This window comes from Ambystoma mexicanum, chromosome 1p (assembly GCF_040938575.1).
Source record: "Ambystoma mexicanum isolate Mex_15411 chromosome 1p, UKY_AmexF1_1, whole genome shotgun sequence".
NCBI classification, from domain to species: Eukaryota; Metazoa; Chordata; class Amphibia; order Caudata; family Ambystomatidae; genus Ambystoma; species Ambystoma mexicanum.
Window position 1 is genome coordinate 1,377,046,044 of NC_090921.1, and position 19,259 is coordinate 1,377,065,302.

The 19,259-nt window shown below is 40.6% G+C and overlaps 1 protein-coding gene across 1 annotated transcript in view; it reads left to right on the top strand.

Annotated features, from left to right (window-relative positions):
- LOC138454580 (ATP-binding cassette sub-family C member 12-like) overlaps window positions 1-19,259 on the top strand; it is a 392,790-nt gene that overhangs the window by 245,750 nt on the left and 127,781 nt on the right. Inside the window, exon 8 of the mRNA XM_069607051.1 lies at window positions 13,236-13,422. Within this exon, the coding sequence (XP_069463152.1) occupies window positions 13,236-13,422 (187 nt within the window). The remainder of the gene's footprint in view (window positions 1-13,235; window positions 13,423-19,259) is intronic.

Below are 19,259 nucleotides of genomic sequence, written 5' to 3' on the forward strand. Positions count from 1 at the left end.
TTCACTGATGAAAAATAAAAGCATTCAGTGCTGCCCAGACGGGACCCCCGTTCCGTCTGTTACACCCTTGCAAAATTCACTAGATTCTGCCTCGTGCAAATGTCACAATTCTGCCTGCGACCTGAAATCTGCCATAGAGAAAATGAATACGCTAATAGCTCTATATTCATCTGAAGTTCCAACTTCTTTGAATGGCTCTGACAGCCCTTCTGTTCTTCTGACGGCTCTTGAAGATATGCAATCCGAACCTCCGGTTCCTGCTTCCAGTGGTAATGATGCTGGTTTCATGTCGCGGAGAGCTAAGAAACTTCACCAAAGAGCTGTCAAAAGAAATGCCAAAAGAAAGAAGAATACTTATATAAAAGAATCCAATCCTGCAATTGATTCGAATATTAAGATCTCTGTCGAACCACTAATTGATGAGGATCATATTGACCTTAATCAACTTTCGAAAGAAAGTCAAGCTGCCCTATTTCCACCCATAACATCGGATACGTCTGCAAGTCCTGTGGCTGTTCATTCTTGTGAGACGACTGGGCTACCCGCTAGAATTCCCCCAACTGTTGACGCTAGATTGACCACTCCTGATATTAATCGTGTCGAAAAACAGCAAATTGACTCCATTGAAACATCCACCTTAAAACATAAAATGAAAAATAATAACGCAAAACCAATTAATTCAGTGCCCGAAGGTCAAGTATCATCACCATTAGTAGGAGCTAAATCTAACCTGGCTACCTACTTCCCGGTCTGTGGGAGGAATCGTACCACTCGACCTGAAGAAATCGTACTTGCTGATCGTCCATCTAGTTCCATTCCCAGAACATATAGTGAAGTATGTGCATCATTCTCTGGAACTAACGGAAATGTCACCACTAGCAATCCTAGGAACGATGTCAAGGCTCAGGACATTGCACCAAACACCTCCAGTTCATCTTTCATCACTAGTAATCCAACGAACGATGTCAAGGCTCGGGGCAATGCACCAAACACCTCCAGCTCACCACCTGTGCAATTAATACCTGCACGCTCGACTGACTTACAATCTAGCAGTGTTAAGGTGATATTACCTGCACTTACTCAATCGAGCAATGATTCTAATCACTATCCTATCTTGCACGACAATGTTGATCTCCCCAGTAGATCTAGCCCCGGGATGTTCGGTAACGGACTAGGAAAGGTAACATCGTTGGCTCCTCAACCTGTTATGGAACCTTCTATGCTGTCTTCTAACGATCAGCCACAATGCACTATTCTTCCATCTCTTGCCCCTACCTGCACCTTGAAACAGGGCTTTCTAACAGATAACTGCAACTCTGATTCTCGAGCTAATACCATGTTATCCCATCATGAAATTTTAGACATCCTTAGGAAAGAACTCCATGAAAGATCATCGCAACCTAATTCTTCCAATGTAACTTCTCATCAAGATCGTTCCATGATCTCTCACCATGGCCCTTACAGAGAAATCGCCTTTGATCCCCTCCCAAAATCTCGTGCCCAGTCAACTGTCACTAATGAACAAATCATCCTAGAAAAGCACCATTTATTAGGATTTGAGGGGAAAAGCGATTTACTTGGTAAGAACCAGATTAATCGTGCCTTTATCTTGGCACTGTTCAATCGCATTCCACAACTACGGATGTTTAAATCGGCAGACATTCTGAGAGTGTCATTAGCCACGGATAACAATTATCGTGCTGTAATCCAACTAGCTTCAGAGGCTGTAAAGAAATATCTATGGTCCAATAAGGAAGGTATATATGAAGAAGGCCTCACTTTGAACTTATTGGAAAACGAACAAGAGGCTACCAAATTTATTCAATTCAAATGTCCTCAGGCTTTGAGCCCCCAATCACATGCTCCATCGCAATCTCAAAATCATGGAGCAGCCAATGACGTAATCACCGAGCTTCTGCTTAAAGTAGGCATCTCCCACGACCTACCATGGCTTGTCCCCATGCTTAATTCTCTTTTAAAAACTACGGACTGCTCCCCCATTTCATAGCCGTCCTCCAAAACTCGACTCTCTTTTCAATCGTGGAATTCCGGTGGCTACCTTAATCTTATGAAATGGCACTCAACCCTTGATTGCCTTAGTCGTCCATCAATACTCATGTTTCAGGAGACTATGCGAACCACTTCCCTTTCTTTGCCAGATTACTCAACGTATTATATTCCTGCTACGCGAGCTCCTGCCGGTCGTCCATCTGGAGGTATCATGATAGCTATAGATAACGCTCTCATATTCAACTCAAAAATTATCTGGCGTGCTAATAATCTTCTAGCAATATTACTGGAAACTAACAGCTACAATTATCGTCATTTAATTGTCATGACCATTTATTGGAATCCGTCTACTACCCCAATTGATGAGATGATTGAGGCAGTTGAGAACTGCTTAGAATTTGTAACTCATGAATACGATAATATTGAAATCATCCTCGGTGGTGACTTTAACTGCGATTGTAGAACCCCCAATGAATCTGGTGGATCTCCTAGAAACCTACTTTCGAAAACTAGAGGTAATACATGGAGGACCTTCTTGAAAGATTGGGATCTAGATCTTATTCCACCTGCTGACCCGTCAAATTGGACCACTTGGTCAAGGGATGGAAAAAGGTCAACAATTGACTTCGTATTTGTTAGCCACAATTTGCTTCTACGATCATCTCCACTAAGAATCTCTATGTTGCCTATTGGTGACCACGCTGTACTATCAGGCAACTTGAACTTCGACATTCCCATTACTGGAGTTGATCATGCTACGGCATTGTGCGAAGTAGATCGTCCTACGACTTCTATCAGATGGTCTATGAATCTGTGCAAGCAATTTACTCAATTTGTAAAGTCAAATATAGTACGCTGGCACACCTCGGAACGAATACCTACGACTGTACTTGAGCAGCGATATGTCGAAATAACGCATGCAGCACTAACATATTTTAGTAAAAAGAAAAAAACCGATACTAAAAATCGTCACTTTTTTGATCCTCTTTGCAAAGTACAGAAGCGGGAGAAAAACAGGGCTCTTAGAGCTCTGAAAAAATCCACTGATCTTTCGCGGGAACGGTATCTCGCGCGGCGTAATTCTATTGTGTCAGCATACAAACGTAGTTTGAAGCAGATAAGAATAATAAGACACAATGAAATAAATTGCAAACTTGTTAGAGCCATTGTATCTCATGATACCCAAACTATATGGCGAACGATCAAGACCCATACCTCGCAAGTATCGTTTACTATGCCGAATGTTATATCGGAATCTACCTGGTATGAGTATATCAGTCACAAATTCAAGATTCCCGTGCGATTTTTTAACATAACGTCGCCTGCTTTAAGATATCATGACCTGCCGCGGTTGGCTTGGACTATCGCTGACATTAAGTGGGCGATATCTAAGCTTAATTACTCTAAATCATCCGGCCCTGATGGCTTGCCTCCTTGTCTATACAAAGATGACCCGGATATGTGGGCATGTATCTTAAACACTAAGTTCCAATCTATTCTTAATACAGGAATTATTCCTGTCTCATGGCTAACTGCTAATATCATTCCGATCTTTAAAAAAGGAGATGCAATGTTACCGCAGAATTATCGACCTATTGCCTTAATCGACACCGCGGCCAAACTATTCGCCTCTCTCCTTCTTCATGACTTGGAGAATCACATCGAAGTACTTGGACTATACTCCAAATACCAAACTGGCTTTAGGAAAGGTGTGTCTACCTCGCTTAACGCCATGATGATGGCATTTTCCATCGCAGAAGCCAAGAAACTTACATCCAATCCTGTTTACATTGCTCTCATCGACATGTTCTCAGCTTTCGACACAGTGATTCGGGATTTACTATGGGCCAAACTTACCCATATGGGCATTCCATCTGTCTTTATCTATTGGCTCAAAGCCTTACATACCAACACCTCTTACAGAATTAAGCTCACTTCTGAGGGACATATTACTAAAGCTATCAGTACAGAGGTAGGCCTAAAACAAGGTTGTAACCTCGCTGCCACCCTTTTCAATCTATACCTCTCCGACCTCGATAAAGGTTGGGATGCAAAAAATCTTTTTTCTGTTAAAATTGGCTTGATCCGGCTCAAATGGCTTGTCTTTGCAGATGATATTATCTTATTCGACTCCACTCCGTCAGGCCTCCAACTCAAATTACGGCTATTTGAGGAATTTGCATTAGCACACAATTTGACCCCCAACCCTGCCAAAACAGCAGTAATGCAATTTGGTGTTCGGAAGCGAACTGGCAAGTCGCAATGGCACATCATGCAGACTCCTATCCCTCTCATTACGGAAACGATTTATCTGGGTTATTATTTAACAGAGAAAAATTCTACCCTAATGTGGACTGACCTACTTAAAAAAAAGATCAGACCCCTGATATCACAATTGAAGGTAATTTCCGCGAAATATTGTAAGTTTTCACTAACTCCCCTAATCGAATTTTTAACTTTAAAAATTGAAAGTGTAATTCTGTACTCTCTCGACATATGTATGGGTGAGATGGGCCCAATTCTGGATCAATTGCAAGGAACTGCCTTGAAACGTGCCATGTCGCTTCCGTTATCCCTACCCAACGTAATCTTGAGGCATGAACTAGGTTTAGTCGCTCTTTCCACTCGATGGAAATGGCGACTTCTAACCAATTTTGCTAAGATTGGACATCCTATAGCGAACTCCTTATATGTTGAGTTGAATCGTACCATTAACCTGCTGCCCACATCCTCTATGGCTCTTTATGTGACAAAAATGGCTGCTATACTTAAGATGGCCAACATCACTGTGGATGACGTTCACTACAGACCAGGATATGCCAAAAAAAAACTGTTTGAACTCTATTGGTGTACATCTCTCGACAGCATGAGATCATACAAACTTTACAAGGAATATCACTTATTTACACGCAAACGTATCCCCAGATACGATTATATTGAGCTCTTTCCCTGTAATTCTACCCGGAAGATGTTTCTTTGGTTTAAATTTAATCTGTTCCATACCAAAGAAAGAGTAGTAAAATGGGTTGGGCATAAGTTGTATGCGTCGAGCCCTCATTGCAGATTTCCTATGTGCACTGCAACCATTGAAACATCAAAACATTTGATTTTATATTGTCCCCATTTTAAGAATCAAAGAACGATTTTATTCACTGAATTTGTAAATATTAATTTTACTGATTGCCTGCCTTTCCTTTGGGCTAGATTGATGCAAGGCAACCACAAACCGCTCATATATGCTTTAACGAAATTATGTAATGTAATTGTAAGAGAATTGGAAAAAGATTGCTACATTAATATATCATGAATTATGCACTCGCTTTTCTCTACCCTTTGCAAACCTGTATAAGATCGATGATCCATGCCCATTTTAATGAGTAGTTATTTCTATCGTCTATTTCCTTTGCTTCCCCTTTTCCTTTCTTTTATTCGTCTAGCAATATGTCATAGGAATTCTTGGTCTGTAATTTTACTTGAAGGATGGTCTCTTTTTTTATCCCTTTTCTATGTTTACATACTGTAATATTCGATGTCCGAAGGTATCTTATGTTTTGTCTCTCTTAATATATTGGACTGTATTTCTCTCCATTTTGTAAAGACTCTCCTACTTGTTAGGAGCGTCAAACACAAATAAATAATAAAAAATAAAAAAAAAAAAAGAAATCTATTTGCTAAGATATTGCTGCAAGAAATAACTTGGGGGGAGGAACCAAATGTATGATCTCATAGTCAAATGAGCTTCAGGATGAGGCTTTCTACCAATGAAAACACAGTGGCCATCTCATTGTTGTCACATAAGCCAATAGGCCTCTGTATGCCATTTTTATAGCTTACTGAGATGCATTTCACATAGTCAACAGGGGTAAACTGTAGTGTAAACTGAGTAATTGGGTATGAACCAGGAGATGCTACGGTTGCCTATCGCATTAGATGATAAAAGACCAGTTGCTCTAGGTAGCAGAACTAAGGACATGCCAACTGCCAGACGATTGAAGCAAGGCGGTTTCTTGTCAATGTAGAAGCCCAGATTCATCACCAAGTAATGCAATAGGCAACCTCACACAGAGAATTTGGAGACAAAATTACCATAAAGCTGATCAGACATGTATAGGGAAACTGGCACATTATCCCCGTCCCAACAATCTGACTTCAAGTGCACAGAAACCTATGGGTTTTTATAGGGCTTTACATAATGAGTCTTAATACAGAATAATCTGTATGTACCATTTAGTTGGTTACATTAACAAAGAACTTCCTAATGGAACATTCTCTGACCTTGGAGTTTACAGCACCATTTGAGACCTGTACAATTCCACTCAGCGTACCCGCATGACACAGACCACTGCTTCTAGCGTATCTTTCCACTACGCATGACCATGTACCTAGAGTTCACCTGATCCCTATTCTGGTTGTCAGATGGCTAAGCATGCGTTCTTTGGGTGATGTGGTACATGCTGCTGGGCAAAACTGTGTCTAAGACAGAGGGTGGTATCATGCTGGCACAGCCTTATGGGGCTTCATGGGTGTGCCAACCGATCAAATCCCTCACCCCAGACCACCCAAGCATGGCTGTGGTTACAGTGTCATCTTCTAGTTATAGCAGCGCTTTCACTCTGTGTATCTGGCAATCTTCAGAAATTCAATAAAATACACTTTAACCTAACATAGCCAACCTATGGATGTGTGCTTTCCCACAACGGTACTAAAAACTCTTATCCACTGGTTGGAGGGTGCAGATAACTTAACTGTTTAGGATTCTAAACCTGAAGGCCTTAAAAAAGACAATAACCCAAATATATACAAGTATTCAATGGACAAGCATTAGAGAGAAATCACTCAAAAATTAAAATGATGTATTCTCCTATGTGAAAGACCTGTTGCACCTACCAATGGTACATCAGTGCTTGTGGATGGAGGTGGGGAATGATTTTAAGAACTTGAGGATTATATTCAATAACAAAATTAAATTGAGCCAGTCCATGTGAAGTTTCAGCCAATAAAAGTTTTCAGTCAATGGGAACATTATTGAGCTGTGATAATCTGCACTGTGGGTTCAGCATCTGTCCCCTGATGAAAGCATACAATGCAAAGGTAGCGGCCACTGTGGGCCTCCGAAGACACTGAATGGTTTAAGAGACATAAAGGTAGCAATTGGAAAAGGGCACTGGGTCATCCCAAAGGGGCACCTACCAAATACATCTGGGCAGAACTAGGAGTTGTCAGCCCAGGACCTCAATCTGAAACTAAAGCACTCTTATATGTTGTTAACATGTAGCTCAGAGAAAACCCCACATTCTAAGCGCATTTGAAGGATGATTTCATGGCCCTGGCAGTCAAGTATATATTCTGGATGTTCTGTCTTTTCAGGATTGCCAAACATCAACATGGATTGCTTGAAAAGGAAATTTGACAGAAATTGGGAAAACAGGAAAATAATAAAGAGGCTCATAGAATATCTAAACATCTTCCCTGATTGCCTGAAATGTACACCTTATATAGACCATTTTCTATCTAAAAACCTAAGACAACATTATATGAAATTTAGGTTTAACTTATTGAAAAATCTTGAAGTGAGAGTCCGAGAGCAACACAGTACATTTTGAAAACAATGTTCTACAATTGAGACTTTGCATTATCTATATTGAGAGAACACCAGCAACAGACGTCATCTTCTAATAATTGTGAGGTCAGATATGTGGATGGCAATCAATGTGTAGAAAACAGAAGAGTTCGGGGAATTTATATGATGGTATGGGACACCTCCCCTATAATTTCAGGAGTGCTTTTTCAAACACTTTGTTCAACAACTGAAAGTGGCAGATTTAAGAATGAAGTAAAGGCAGTAGACGAAAATGTGGTTGTGAGGAAAAATGTGAAATGATAATGCCTGTGATTATGAGAAAATGATTTGGCGCAAATGGTAAATACACAATTTTGTAAATAGTATGTTTGCTAATTTTCATGGTCTCCAGGTGCGCATTATGATGTGTACCTATATGTCTGAAAGCAGTAGTTAATTGTGAAATGATTTGGGATAAATGTATATTTTTAGGGAAAGAGTAGTTAACCATGAGACAGGTATTGGGAAGCTGGCATGATGGCCACGCTTTTTTTAATTTTAGCATGCAGGAAAAGGTGCCAGCCAATCAACATGTCAGGAATGCGGACTGAATCTCGCAGCATAAGCCTGCGTTCCATCCTATGCCACCACGTCCCCCCCGGTCCCCAGTCCACTATCTTCAACAATGATGGTGCCCATCACCTTTCCCATGTGCTCCGTCCCACACTGTCTCTCCCTTCCCGAGTCATCATGCTTTATCCCAATATCCCCACCCCCAAATTACCTGCCCCCAAGTCCTACATCTTATGTGAAAACTTAACTATAAGGATTAATAAATTGGTATGAAGGTCATGTCGTAACAATATTAATTGCCATTGTTTTTCATTTTATGTGTAAATTATTATTGAATTAATAAATTGGTGACAACAGCATTGTTTTGTATCAGCACTAATAAGTATGTATAACATGTATTGCATAAACAAAATAGTTGACAAATAAAATAATTGCATCATACTTATTGAGGAAATTCTTAAGGGGTCTGTGAAGACTTCATTACATTGTCTAAGGAGTTGAACGTTTTCTCCTGGGAAAGGCTAAAGATTTGGGAATTTATATATAGTCTAGTAAAGCTGTATTTGGAAGGGTTAAACACTTAAATTGTTTATTGTCAAAACTGTTTTATAATCTGTCTCTGTTGAGTGGATTTCCTGTGGGTTACACATCGCTTCATATCTGCAGAGTCCCCACCAGCTGCCATGTTTGCAAACCGTTGATCGTTCAGCTGAGCATCTATAATGCTCCTGAAGGTTTCGACCTGTCTCTAAGGGAGAAAAAATGGCACACAAAGCTGATTTTGTCCTGTCTTGTCTCTGAAAGAACAGGATTGGTGTATAGATTGGAGACTGGGTACTGAGTAATATAAATCTAGAAAGCTGTTTAAAACAGAAAGCAAAGAGGACAGGGAAGGTTCTATCTTTCCCTGCCTCCCTCAGGGATGCAAGGAGAGACGGCGAGGGGATTCTCCTGGCAGAGCCTTGCTTTTGCATGTCAGGAAAAAGGAGTAAAAATAACACTTTTTGGCAAATTAGAAAAGTGGTAGTCTTTAAAGAAAAGCTTGTAGTGCCACTAGAGCACATATTTCACCAACAGCAAAGTATTTTAGAAGCTTTTGCTGCTGGAAAGCGTGGCAGGCCCTCACCAAACCTCCCACCCACCTGAGAATGGTAGTGTTGGAAACGGGCTGCTTTTCAGACAACTTTTATGGCGAGCTCAGGGAGTCAGCCATTTCCTGCCTCAAGGCCTGCCATTTCTCACGTCAACCAGGTATTTCTAATCCAAAACTAATTTTCTCTTCAGCATTTAGTTCGGCCACATAAATGCATCCAAACCCCCAAAAAACATGAATGGGTCGTCAATGTAGAGCAGCATTAAACCTCCCTAGTCTGTGCCTGACTAATGGTGAGGTACCATTGTTAAGTCAATAAACATGTACAGCAATTAACCATTAATGACGCACATTTACAAGACCGTTACAAGACTGTTGAAACTTCAGTGATGCTTTTTAATTTGCTAAGGAAACACCATATGTCATCTTAGAAAATGTGATGAAGTCTTCATATAACCTCAAAAACGTGTCAATAAATGCAGGAAAGAACCTTGTCAGGACTGGCATAATCTCGAGTTGTCATATTATTTGTCATTTTATTTGTACTGTGCAGTCAGATCATAAAATTAATATTTTAGCAACCATTAAGAAGAAAGAGGCAACATTGCAAAAGGAAAATGCTCACTAAATGGTGATGGTATAACACCAGGAGGTTGTCGAGCGCCCACGGGGTGGAATTGAAATTGAAATAATATATGCAGTCTGACTGCGATTAAGATATGAAAAAATATTCAAGAAAAAAATATATTATCAGCTTTACAGCAATAAGTGGAAGTAATTAGTGATACAAATCAAAGCTGTAACAACAAAGAGTTTTCTCAGTTCAAGTATTTCTCTCTTTTTCTAAACTCCTCAACACCTCTTGGTGTGACCGACATGCCAGGCTCCTTCCTTTGTTTAGCTCAGAATCTCTTTGAATACACACCTGTAAACACTGAGGGCACTCATTCCATATCACAGAACAGGCCCGGTGGGGGTCCTTCTGTAATATCAACAGATGCAAAATGTGCCTTTTGCACATGGGAGGCTCATTTTGTATTATTTGCCTAGCCCCTGGATCCGGTGCCCCACACTTGCGGCCTCATACCTTTGTTAAAGTCTTTAGGTGGCATGAAGAGGCGGCCTGGCTTAGCAACTTTCATCCAGATGCTCTCACGGTAACTGCTCCATATCCAACCCTCATACTGAAGCGTTAGAACTGCAACAGAGGGCTCTATTGCATGGTAGGTATCCCCCACCCCACTTAGTGGAGAGCCTCTAACAATGGCAAAGGTCACTTGGCACACAATAGAAGAGCCTAATGGTAAGGGCTCTAATGCTATCCGAGCATGCGCAGGAGGAGAAGGGCAGTCTCACCTGGGGCTTCCTCTGACAGAGCTTATCCATGTATACTTGACCAGTGTCCAGTGTGTACACATTACAAATATAAGCTTGGAATACAGCATTTACAGCTAGTTAGGGCCTCCATTGGAATCTGCAAGAAGGAAAAACATAGAATGTGGACTTCTACTGGATTTCACACTTTGAGATTCCCTCCAGAAAAGAGAACATTCTCTTAGTAAGCCGTAATAAGGCAGGATTCACAGGCCGATAACGGGCGGGCTCAAATTATAGGCCAGATAGAGTGAGGGCCTCTATGTGGGCCTTTAGCCGGTGAAACCAGGCGACAAGGATATTATGGCTATTAGCACCTGGGGCTCATCCCCCCTCGCGGTGCCAAGGGCTTGCGACTCTTTCAAAGAAAACAATTAGGAGGGAACGCAGGCTGGTACCAAGGATTTTAGCCGGCGTTCCTGTGCTCCTGAATGGCTAGTGCATTCTAATTGTGGCTAGATCATGGGTGAACTGCTCACCTCTCAGATGGGATCCGCATGCACTCAGTAGACGTGAAATGAATCCCGTAGCAGGGCCAGGCCTGCTTTGTAGCCTTCTGTAATCGAAAAATTGAGTACCATTAAAAGGGGCAATCCTAAAATCTGCCCTTTAAGCTCTTAGAAGCGTAAGGAATTTGGGATGAAGCGCTATATAAGTCAGCAACATTTGGTTTTGTTACAATAATGCTGATGCAACATACCATTCGACCCTGCCCCAAACACCATTGTAATGTGAGGTCCTGTGTTTATGTTCAACTAAGAACCCAGGTGCTTGCACTGCACTTCTTTGTAGGTAGTTACAGATGAAAGGGATTTAAATGACATGTACGTAATGCTCATTCTCTGCTTATCTGCCATGAGATCTATGCGAACTAACAAGCAGAACAGGCTTGTGCAGGAAAGATGGGCACAGAGGAAGCCCTATTATGTTGTTAGAAACACTCAGATATTCGCCGCAGACATGAAAAGACAAGGCGCATTCCAAAGGCACTGAATGTTTCAAGAACAGCAGAATGCAATGTTTATTAATGCTCTTGCTGTCAATCATGTTTTTGTATGTGTATTTTTTTATTTTTATCAGTTCTGCTATTTACAATAGGGCTTTATCTTATGGGTTTAATTCACCTCGTGTGTATTGTATAATTAAATTGACTACAGCATGTGTTATCTACTCAGAACGAAAGAATTGATGACTTATTCGTGCTAACTGGGCATCATATTTAAGTTTTTCCTGAAGTATTGGCATTAAATCAGCAAATTCATAGTACAAAGACAACATCCGGATACAGGGGCAGTATTATGAAGAGGGGGTGTGCGACCCCCAAATTGAAGAACACCACAGTGCATACAATGTATGACTGTACAATATTCTCCAAGATCAACATCTATCTAATTCACCATTTAACAAAGTTAACGACTTAATGTATGTTGTACATCCCTTTCATTATGATTTTTGTTTTCTCTGTTTACACTTATAAGTTTCAAAATCAATAAAAAAATTAAAAAAGATAGCAATCACCCAATCCAGCATAAACGCATACATTTAAGAATCAATAAGCAGGATAAAACATGAACACTGTATAGAACTACCCAAAGGTCTAGTGTACGAATAGGCACAAAGTACTCTGAGACATATCGAAAGTAGATATATCTGTCAGTATGAGAGAACCCAAAGAAAACATGAGAACTAAAGTCAACACCACAGAAAAGGAGGCATGGTGCTGACTGGGCATTTCCCCACAATATCTTAGTTGGCACTGTACAAAGCAGAGGTCTCGCCACCAGCTGGCAAATGTGAAAAAAAAATTGTCCAGAACTAATAGGCCTGCCTCTCCTGTTGGAAGTTTTTAACCTATGATTAAAAACTATTTCGGTTTTTGTCTTAGTTTTGCTGTCCTTTTTATTTTTTGTTGTGTTCACTTTCCATGAGGAGGGATAGTTAGTATGACTGTTGTTGCTGCTGTACTATGTGTGTGTCACTGTGTCTTACACTTTGCCATCGACTAGACGGGTACTTTAGCGCCCATGCTTTCCTTAATGTACATAAGCTCCCTAGTGACACCACTTCCTCCTCCCTCGACCATGGTTTCATCCTTGCTCTCATCACATGCACAGTTGCACAGCCAGTTTGAACCATTGCAAACCGAATTGGCCTCATCACTCTCTCAGTCACTTAAATAAAAGTTGCAAACCATTTACTATTATTTGGCACCAATCTTCAATATAAGGGGTGCCCAAATTAGTTGCTGTTCGTGGTCTCTAGTGGTATGAATTGGTTTAAGTTAGCAATTCTGATTAGCGTGTAGATTTCCCATGTTGCGTCAGTCATTCACCTGTATAATGCATAGGTTTTGTCCACAAATCTATACGACGCGCATACTATGCACTGGATCAAAAATAAACCATTCGATAACTGTCCAATCGGTGTTCCAATAGGGATGCCAACTCCCATATTAAAATATGAAACAAAATAAACTAAACACGAATAGCAAACACGTTCTTCGTAAGAAGACCAAAAACCTCAACAGACTTAAAATTACATGTATTTGAAAAAAGGAACTTCTACAAGGTGAATTGACGTTTGCTCGTAGAGTAAGAGGTTAACTTTTGTTGTTTTTCATTTCAGATTCAAGCTGCTCAACGATGACAATTCGTGTCATTTCCTGCTATTTCACTGTGCAATGAGGTGGCTGTCCCTGAGGACTGAATTCCTTGTCAACATTGTAACCCTGACTGTGGCACTGTTTGTGGTCCTCAGTCCTCCTACGATCAGTGCCTCATCGCGAGGGCTGGCTTTATCCTACACTGTACAGGTAAAAACCAGACATGCTGCATCCCCATAAACACATTCCGAGGTTTTGGTGAACGTTAGACACAAAGATCGGTACATCATCAATTCCTTCGAATGAACCCGCCAGTGTGTGCTCAAAATCACATACAAAGTGCAAGACTGGAATATCTATATGCAATACTGTAAATAATGTTCTTATTGGAGTCTAGCTGTTACCTCACTGCACACTTGTAATGACAAAGTGGCATTGCCACTCAACTCTCATAACATCGCAGTTGAGCTGTGGTACCACAATGCCGCTGCCTCAGCCAATTAAGAGCATAAGCGAAAGCGTCTCTAGAGTGTTTCACTTAAGGCGTGGAATGCTTTTCCGGTTCCTTTCTTCGGAACAATTAGTTGATAAGAAGAGCATTATACTAGGATATTTATTTGGTGTATTGCTCACTGAGTGGCCTCCACCAGATGTGACCGCACCCCGGGTGTAAGTGGCACCTGCCACCCCATGCCTAATATTTCCCCATATACTTCCCACCACAGACAGACTGGGAACCATCCAAGGTGACTGATGGGAAGAGGATGGGCAGATAAAATCTATAGAGGGACATCATAGTAAAAGGTACCAACCTCTTTGTTGAAATGGGATATTATGTAGGTTGTCCCAGGGATGTCATTTAGGGGTCGCCAGAGGTCGTAAGTGCGACCTCGGAGGTCTCCCTTGCGACCTCTGTGGTCACCCTTGCGACCTCTAGAAAAAAAAAGGGGGAAAAAAGAAAAAACATATATATTTTTTTTTTTTGTAATGCAAGCTCATGGGCTGTGGACAGCACCATGTGGCTCTTTAGTTCTGGAGTGACTGGCTTTCTTGTTGAAGGTCCTTAAAAATAGAAGAAAAAGAGTGACACAAGTCTAACACTTTCAGCACTGACCCTAAATAAGAAAGATTGGGAATACCAAATAATGTGTCTTTCTGGAATATACAATAATTGCTAGACTCATTAAAGGTTTATTTCAGGCACACTTCAGGGGGTGAGTCACTGACTTAGTCTGTTCTTAAACGCCTCAACTCAGCCTTTCATCCTTCTAAGGTCGCTAAATGAGTACCAACACAGGTTGGGTGATATTGGGTGTATATTTTTTCTATATAAAGCGCTTAAGCGTTAGTGCTATATAATAACACATCATTATCATTTGGTCATGGACGTCTGCTTGCATTCACAGTAATTTGATAATATGGGCCTATACACACTGATCTTAACGATACATATGGCAATCCATTCTTGGATGAAATATACATCACATTATAGTGATATCGTAACCATATTTTTTGTAGTGTACAATGCTATGTGATAGCACTTCCTGTTTTGTCAGCGGGTGAAAGGTCGTGTTCCATCGCATCCCGCGATATCACTTCGGGGTGGGTCAAATGACATCACTTCCTGTGATGTCACCCGGGGGGTCAAGGGTCGTGTGATGTCACTTCCGGTACCCGTGGCATTTTGGTGAAATAATGTTTCAAATTGTTTCTGGGTAACTATCAACAATGGGAACATGTTTCACCAAGTCGTTCTGACTGTCAATCAATAGATACTGAAAGCAAAACTCCAAATGACTATGATATCACTCGGAACCCTGATGGAACATGCACCCTGGTGTTAATGGGTGCCCATCCACAATGTTATGTTGGGTCTGGCCCCGTAAGCATTCCTTTCCCTCCACTGTGTTGTCCACATCTATCAGCAGTAGTTGGTGTGTGAGGGAAACACAAAGGACGCATATACACCTTGGAGCAAAAGAAAAAGGCTTGGGGTCCTCCCACCCCCCACCTTTACACTGTATTGTTACAATCCTTCCCTCACCACAATACCAGAGACTTGGGAAGACAGAGGAAAAACGGTATTCTGCTACTGTGAGGTCAATCTAATGCAATATCACTTCCATGCATTGTAAACAAGTAAATATTAAAAAGTACATAATTCAAACAAGTGTATTCATCATAGAATATATAGTACATGATTAATAGGTGAACTGTATTCTCGGGTCAATGGTATTCATATATGTAAATAGTCCTTCAAGGTTTTCTTGTGTCTCTCTCTATATGCCGAATATGTCGTCTATGTAGTGGACCCATAGGGCTCTGTAGTTACGCCATACCCCATGTTCTAGTATGTAGTCCTTTCCCAATGTGTGCATGAAACTGTTGGCATACGTCGGTGCCATGGTTGCTCCCATCGACGTACCAGACACCTGCAAGTAGAAATCCTTTTTGTACTGAAAGTAGGAGTTTTCAGAGATGAATTGAAGTAATATCAGGATGAACTCTTTAGATGCTTTGATATCTTCTTCATTTAAAAGCACCCACTCAATTGCTTCCTTGCCTAGATCATGGGGAATCGATGTATATAGGCTCTTTACATCTATCATGAACATTATAGAATCTTCAATTTATGTTATGTTCTTGAGCTGTTGTAAGAAATGAGAGGTGTCCTTTATATATGTGCCTGTCTTTTGTATCAGAGGCTGAAGAAAAAAGTCTACGTAGATACCCAAGGGTTGTAGTATACTATCCATGGCCGCATCGATGGGTCTTCCTGCGGGTTTGGTGTCATGTTTCTGTATTTTTGGCAGCATGTACAAATTTGGTATTCTGGGGTGATTTTTAAGGAGAACTGTCTTGGTGTGTTCGTTGATCCATTCTAGAGTGTCTGCTTTGTTGACTATCTCTACCAGATTGGATGTAATTTCCATGGTTGGATCAGTGTTCAGCTTGTCATATACAGTGGTGTCATTTAATTGCCTTTCACATGCCTGATCATAATCTGTGCTATTCATTATTAGGAAGTAGGACTTTTTCGCTTCATTAGAAAACTTAAACTAAAGGTATTCTTTCATGAACTTGAAAGTACAGAGGAATTGGATATAAAAAACAATCTAAAGACTTTAAAGAGTTTCGAAGTAAAAGAACTTTTATGCCACCTATAACCTCCCGATCCATTGAGATATTTCACAAACAAACCCTCAGGGACCACAAGCAGATATCCTATAAACGCACAAAATACACTAATCTCAAATCATCCAAACTGACTTTACTTAAATATCTTTATGGAGACAAAGACGTTGTGGTCCGTCCTGCTGACAAAGGAGGGGCGTTAGTCATAATGACAAGCACAGAATATGATCAGGAATGTGAAAGGCAATTGAACAACACCACTGTATATGCCAAGCTGAACACTGATACAACCATGGAAATTACATCCAATCTGGTAGAGATAGTCACATAGCAGAAACTCTAGAATAGATAAACGAACACACCAAGACATTTCTCCTGAAAAATCACCCCAGAATACCACATTTTTACGGGCTGCCAAAAGAAGACCCATCATTGCAAGCATGGATAGTATACTACAACCATTGGGCATCTACATAGACTTTTTTCTGCAACCTCTGATACAGAAGACCAGCACCTATATAAAGGACGCCTTCCATTTCTTACAAAAGCTCAAGAACACAACATACATTAAAGATTCTATAATTTTCACCATAGATGTAAAGAGCCTGTATACATCTATTCCCCATGATTTAGGCATGGAAGCAATTGAGTGGATGCTATTAAATAAAGAAGAGATTAAAGCATCTATATAGTTCATCCTGATATTACTTAAATTAATCTCTGAAAACTCCTATTTTCAGTACAAAAAAGATTTCTTCTTGCAGGTATCTGGTACATCGATGGGAGCAACCATGGCACTGATGTTCGCAAACTGTTTCATGCACAAATTTGAAAAGGACTACGTACTAGAACATGGGGAATGGCGTAACTACATAGCCCTGTTGGTCCGCTGCATAGATTACATATTCAGCATAGGGAGAGGGACACAAGAAAACCTTGAAGGACTCTTTACATACATCAATACCTTTGACCCGAGAATACAGTTCACGTATGAATCATCTAAGGAGCGGATTCACTTCTTAAATGTGGCTATATAAATACGTGAAAGAAAATATGCTACCAACATATTTCACATAGAGACAGACCACAACAACTTACTCCACAGATTGAGTTTTCACCAACCGAGCCTCATCAAAAATGTACCATACAGTCAGATGCTGCATGTCAATATGATAGTCAGCGATCCCAGAGACCTTGAAAAAGAGATCAAAACCATGAGAGAGAAGTTTCCAGCACATGGCTCCAAACAAGAAGAGATTACAGCAGCCACTGATCGCCTTACCAATATGCAACTGAACGTATCATTGACAGAGAGTAGGAAGAAGAAAAACACCCCACCATTGGTATACTTCTCTAAGTATTCAATACAGAGCAAAATAATAAAGTCACTCCTAATAAGAAAATGGAGAACACTTACCAGCGACTCAAGAGTCAAACACTTGATTGAAAGCCCTCCAACCTTTCCATACCAACGTAGCACAAATCTAAGAGACCATCTTGTGAAAATTAGGGATGGAGGCCAACAAATAACAAACAGGAGGAAAGAAACATTCCCTTGCCTACACTGTAGCAACTGTGGCTTTGTAACTAAAGGCAACACCATAAACCACCAAAGAACAGAAGAGAAAATTATGCTCAACAGCTATGCTACATGTTACTCATCAAACGTCATCTATACCATAAAATTCCTGTGTGGGATATACTATGTAGGACAGTCAAAACGTCAGGCGAAAACAAGATGGAATGTGCATAGATCCTGCATAAGGAACAAGAATATGAATTCAGTGCTTGCAAGACATTGGACAGAAATGGCACACAACATTAGTCAGATCTGGTTTCAAACAGACAAGACCATCATTAGACATAATGTACATGAAAATGTGGGTCTCAAGCTAGACCAGCGTGAGACCTACTGGATAGACCGCTTGGATGCCATGACCCCGGGAGGGATGAACGAAGAAATGTACTGTATGTGTAACATTTGAGCCTAGATATAGGCGCCACAGCCGTATTTGACTTGGTTTTGTTTCAGTATCCTCCTGTTTCTTGGGAGATTAATTTAGTTTTTTCACCCACTTTCACAGGTGCCACTCAACCTTACATCCTTTTCACCTAAAATTCTTTAACCACCAGCGATCTCAGACACTGGACCTGTAACCTTAACATACTAAACGCCCTTGTCACCCATTGAGTTAACAAATTGAGAATGCTTTCAAAGCCAACACATAGCATTTCCTTCCAAATGTTTTCACATTTTCCACATTGTACACCTTGTGATCATTATTGATGTAATCTGACTCATATTCTGGTGCACTTGCCAACTACAACATGGTTGCCTTTGTAACTTTACATAAATAAGCCAATCGCAACATGTCCACCATCCCATGTGTCTGTTTCCATAGACACACGGGACGCGAGGCACACGTGACCTCACTGTGTACCCTTACATGTGATGTCATGTCACCTGGCGACGGTGTAGAAACTGTAAAATTATCTTTTAAACATGAGAGATGAAGCCGACTAGGCCATCTCTCCCCTACACGCCACAGAGCCATGTGCGACATTGCGGCAGGTAAGCACATTGGAAATAACCAATTTCTCCAATTACTGGCACATTATTTTTGTATTTGATGGACAGACCAAACCCTAACGTTTGGTTTCTTTATGAACCAAATGAACCCTAACGTCTGTTTTTTTGAGCAAAGGTAAAAAGGACTTCTATTAGATAGTCATCAACATGACATCTTATCTCCAGGTATCGTGCTTGGCACAAAATCTCTTAGATATTTCCTCATAAAACTATTGAATTGCCAGTGATGCATATCATGTTATTCTGTATACAGATTTAAAGATTAAGCACGCAATCAGGTAAAACTTCATACACCTTACTTTAAAATACCAATGTACATACA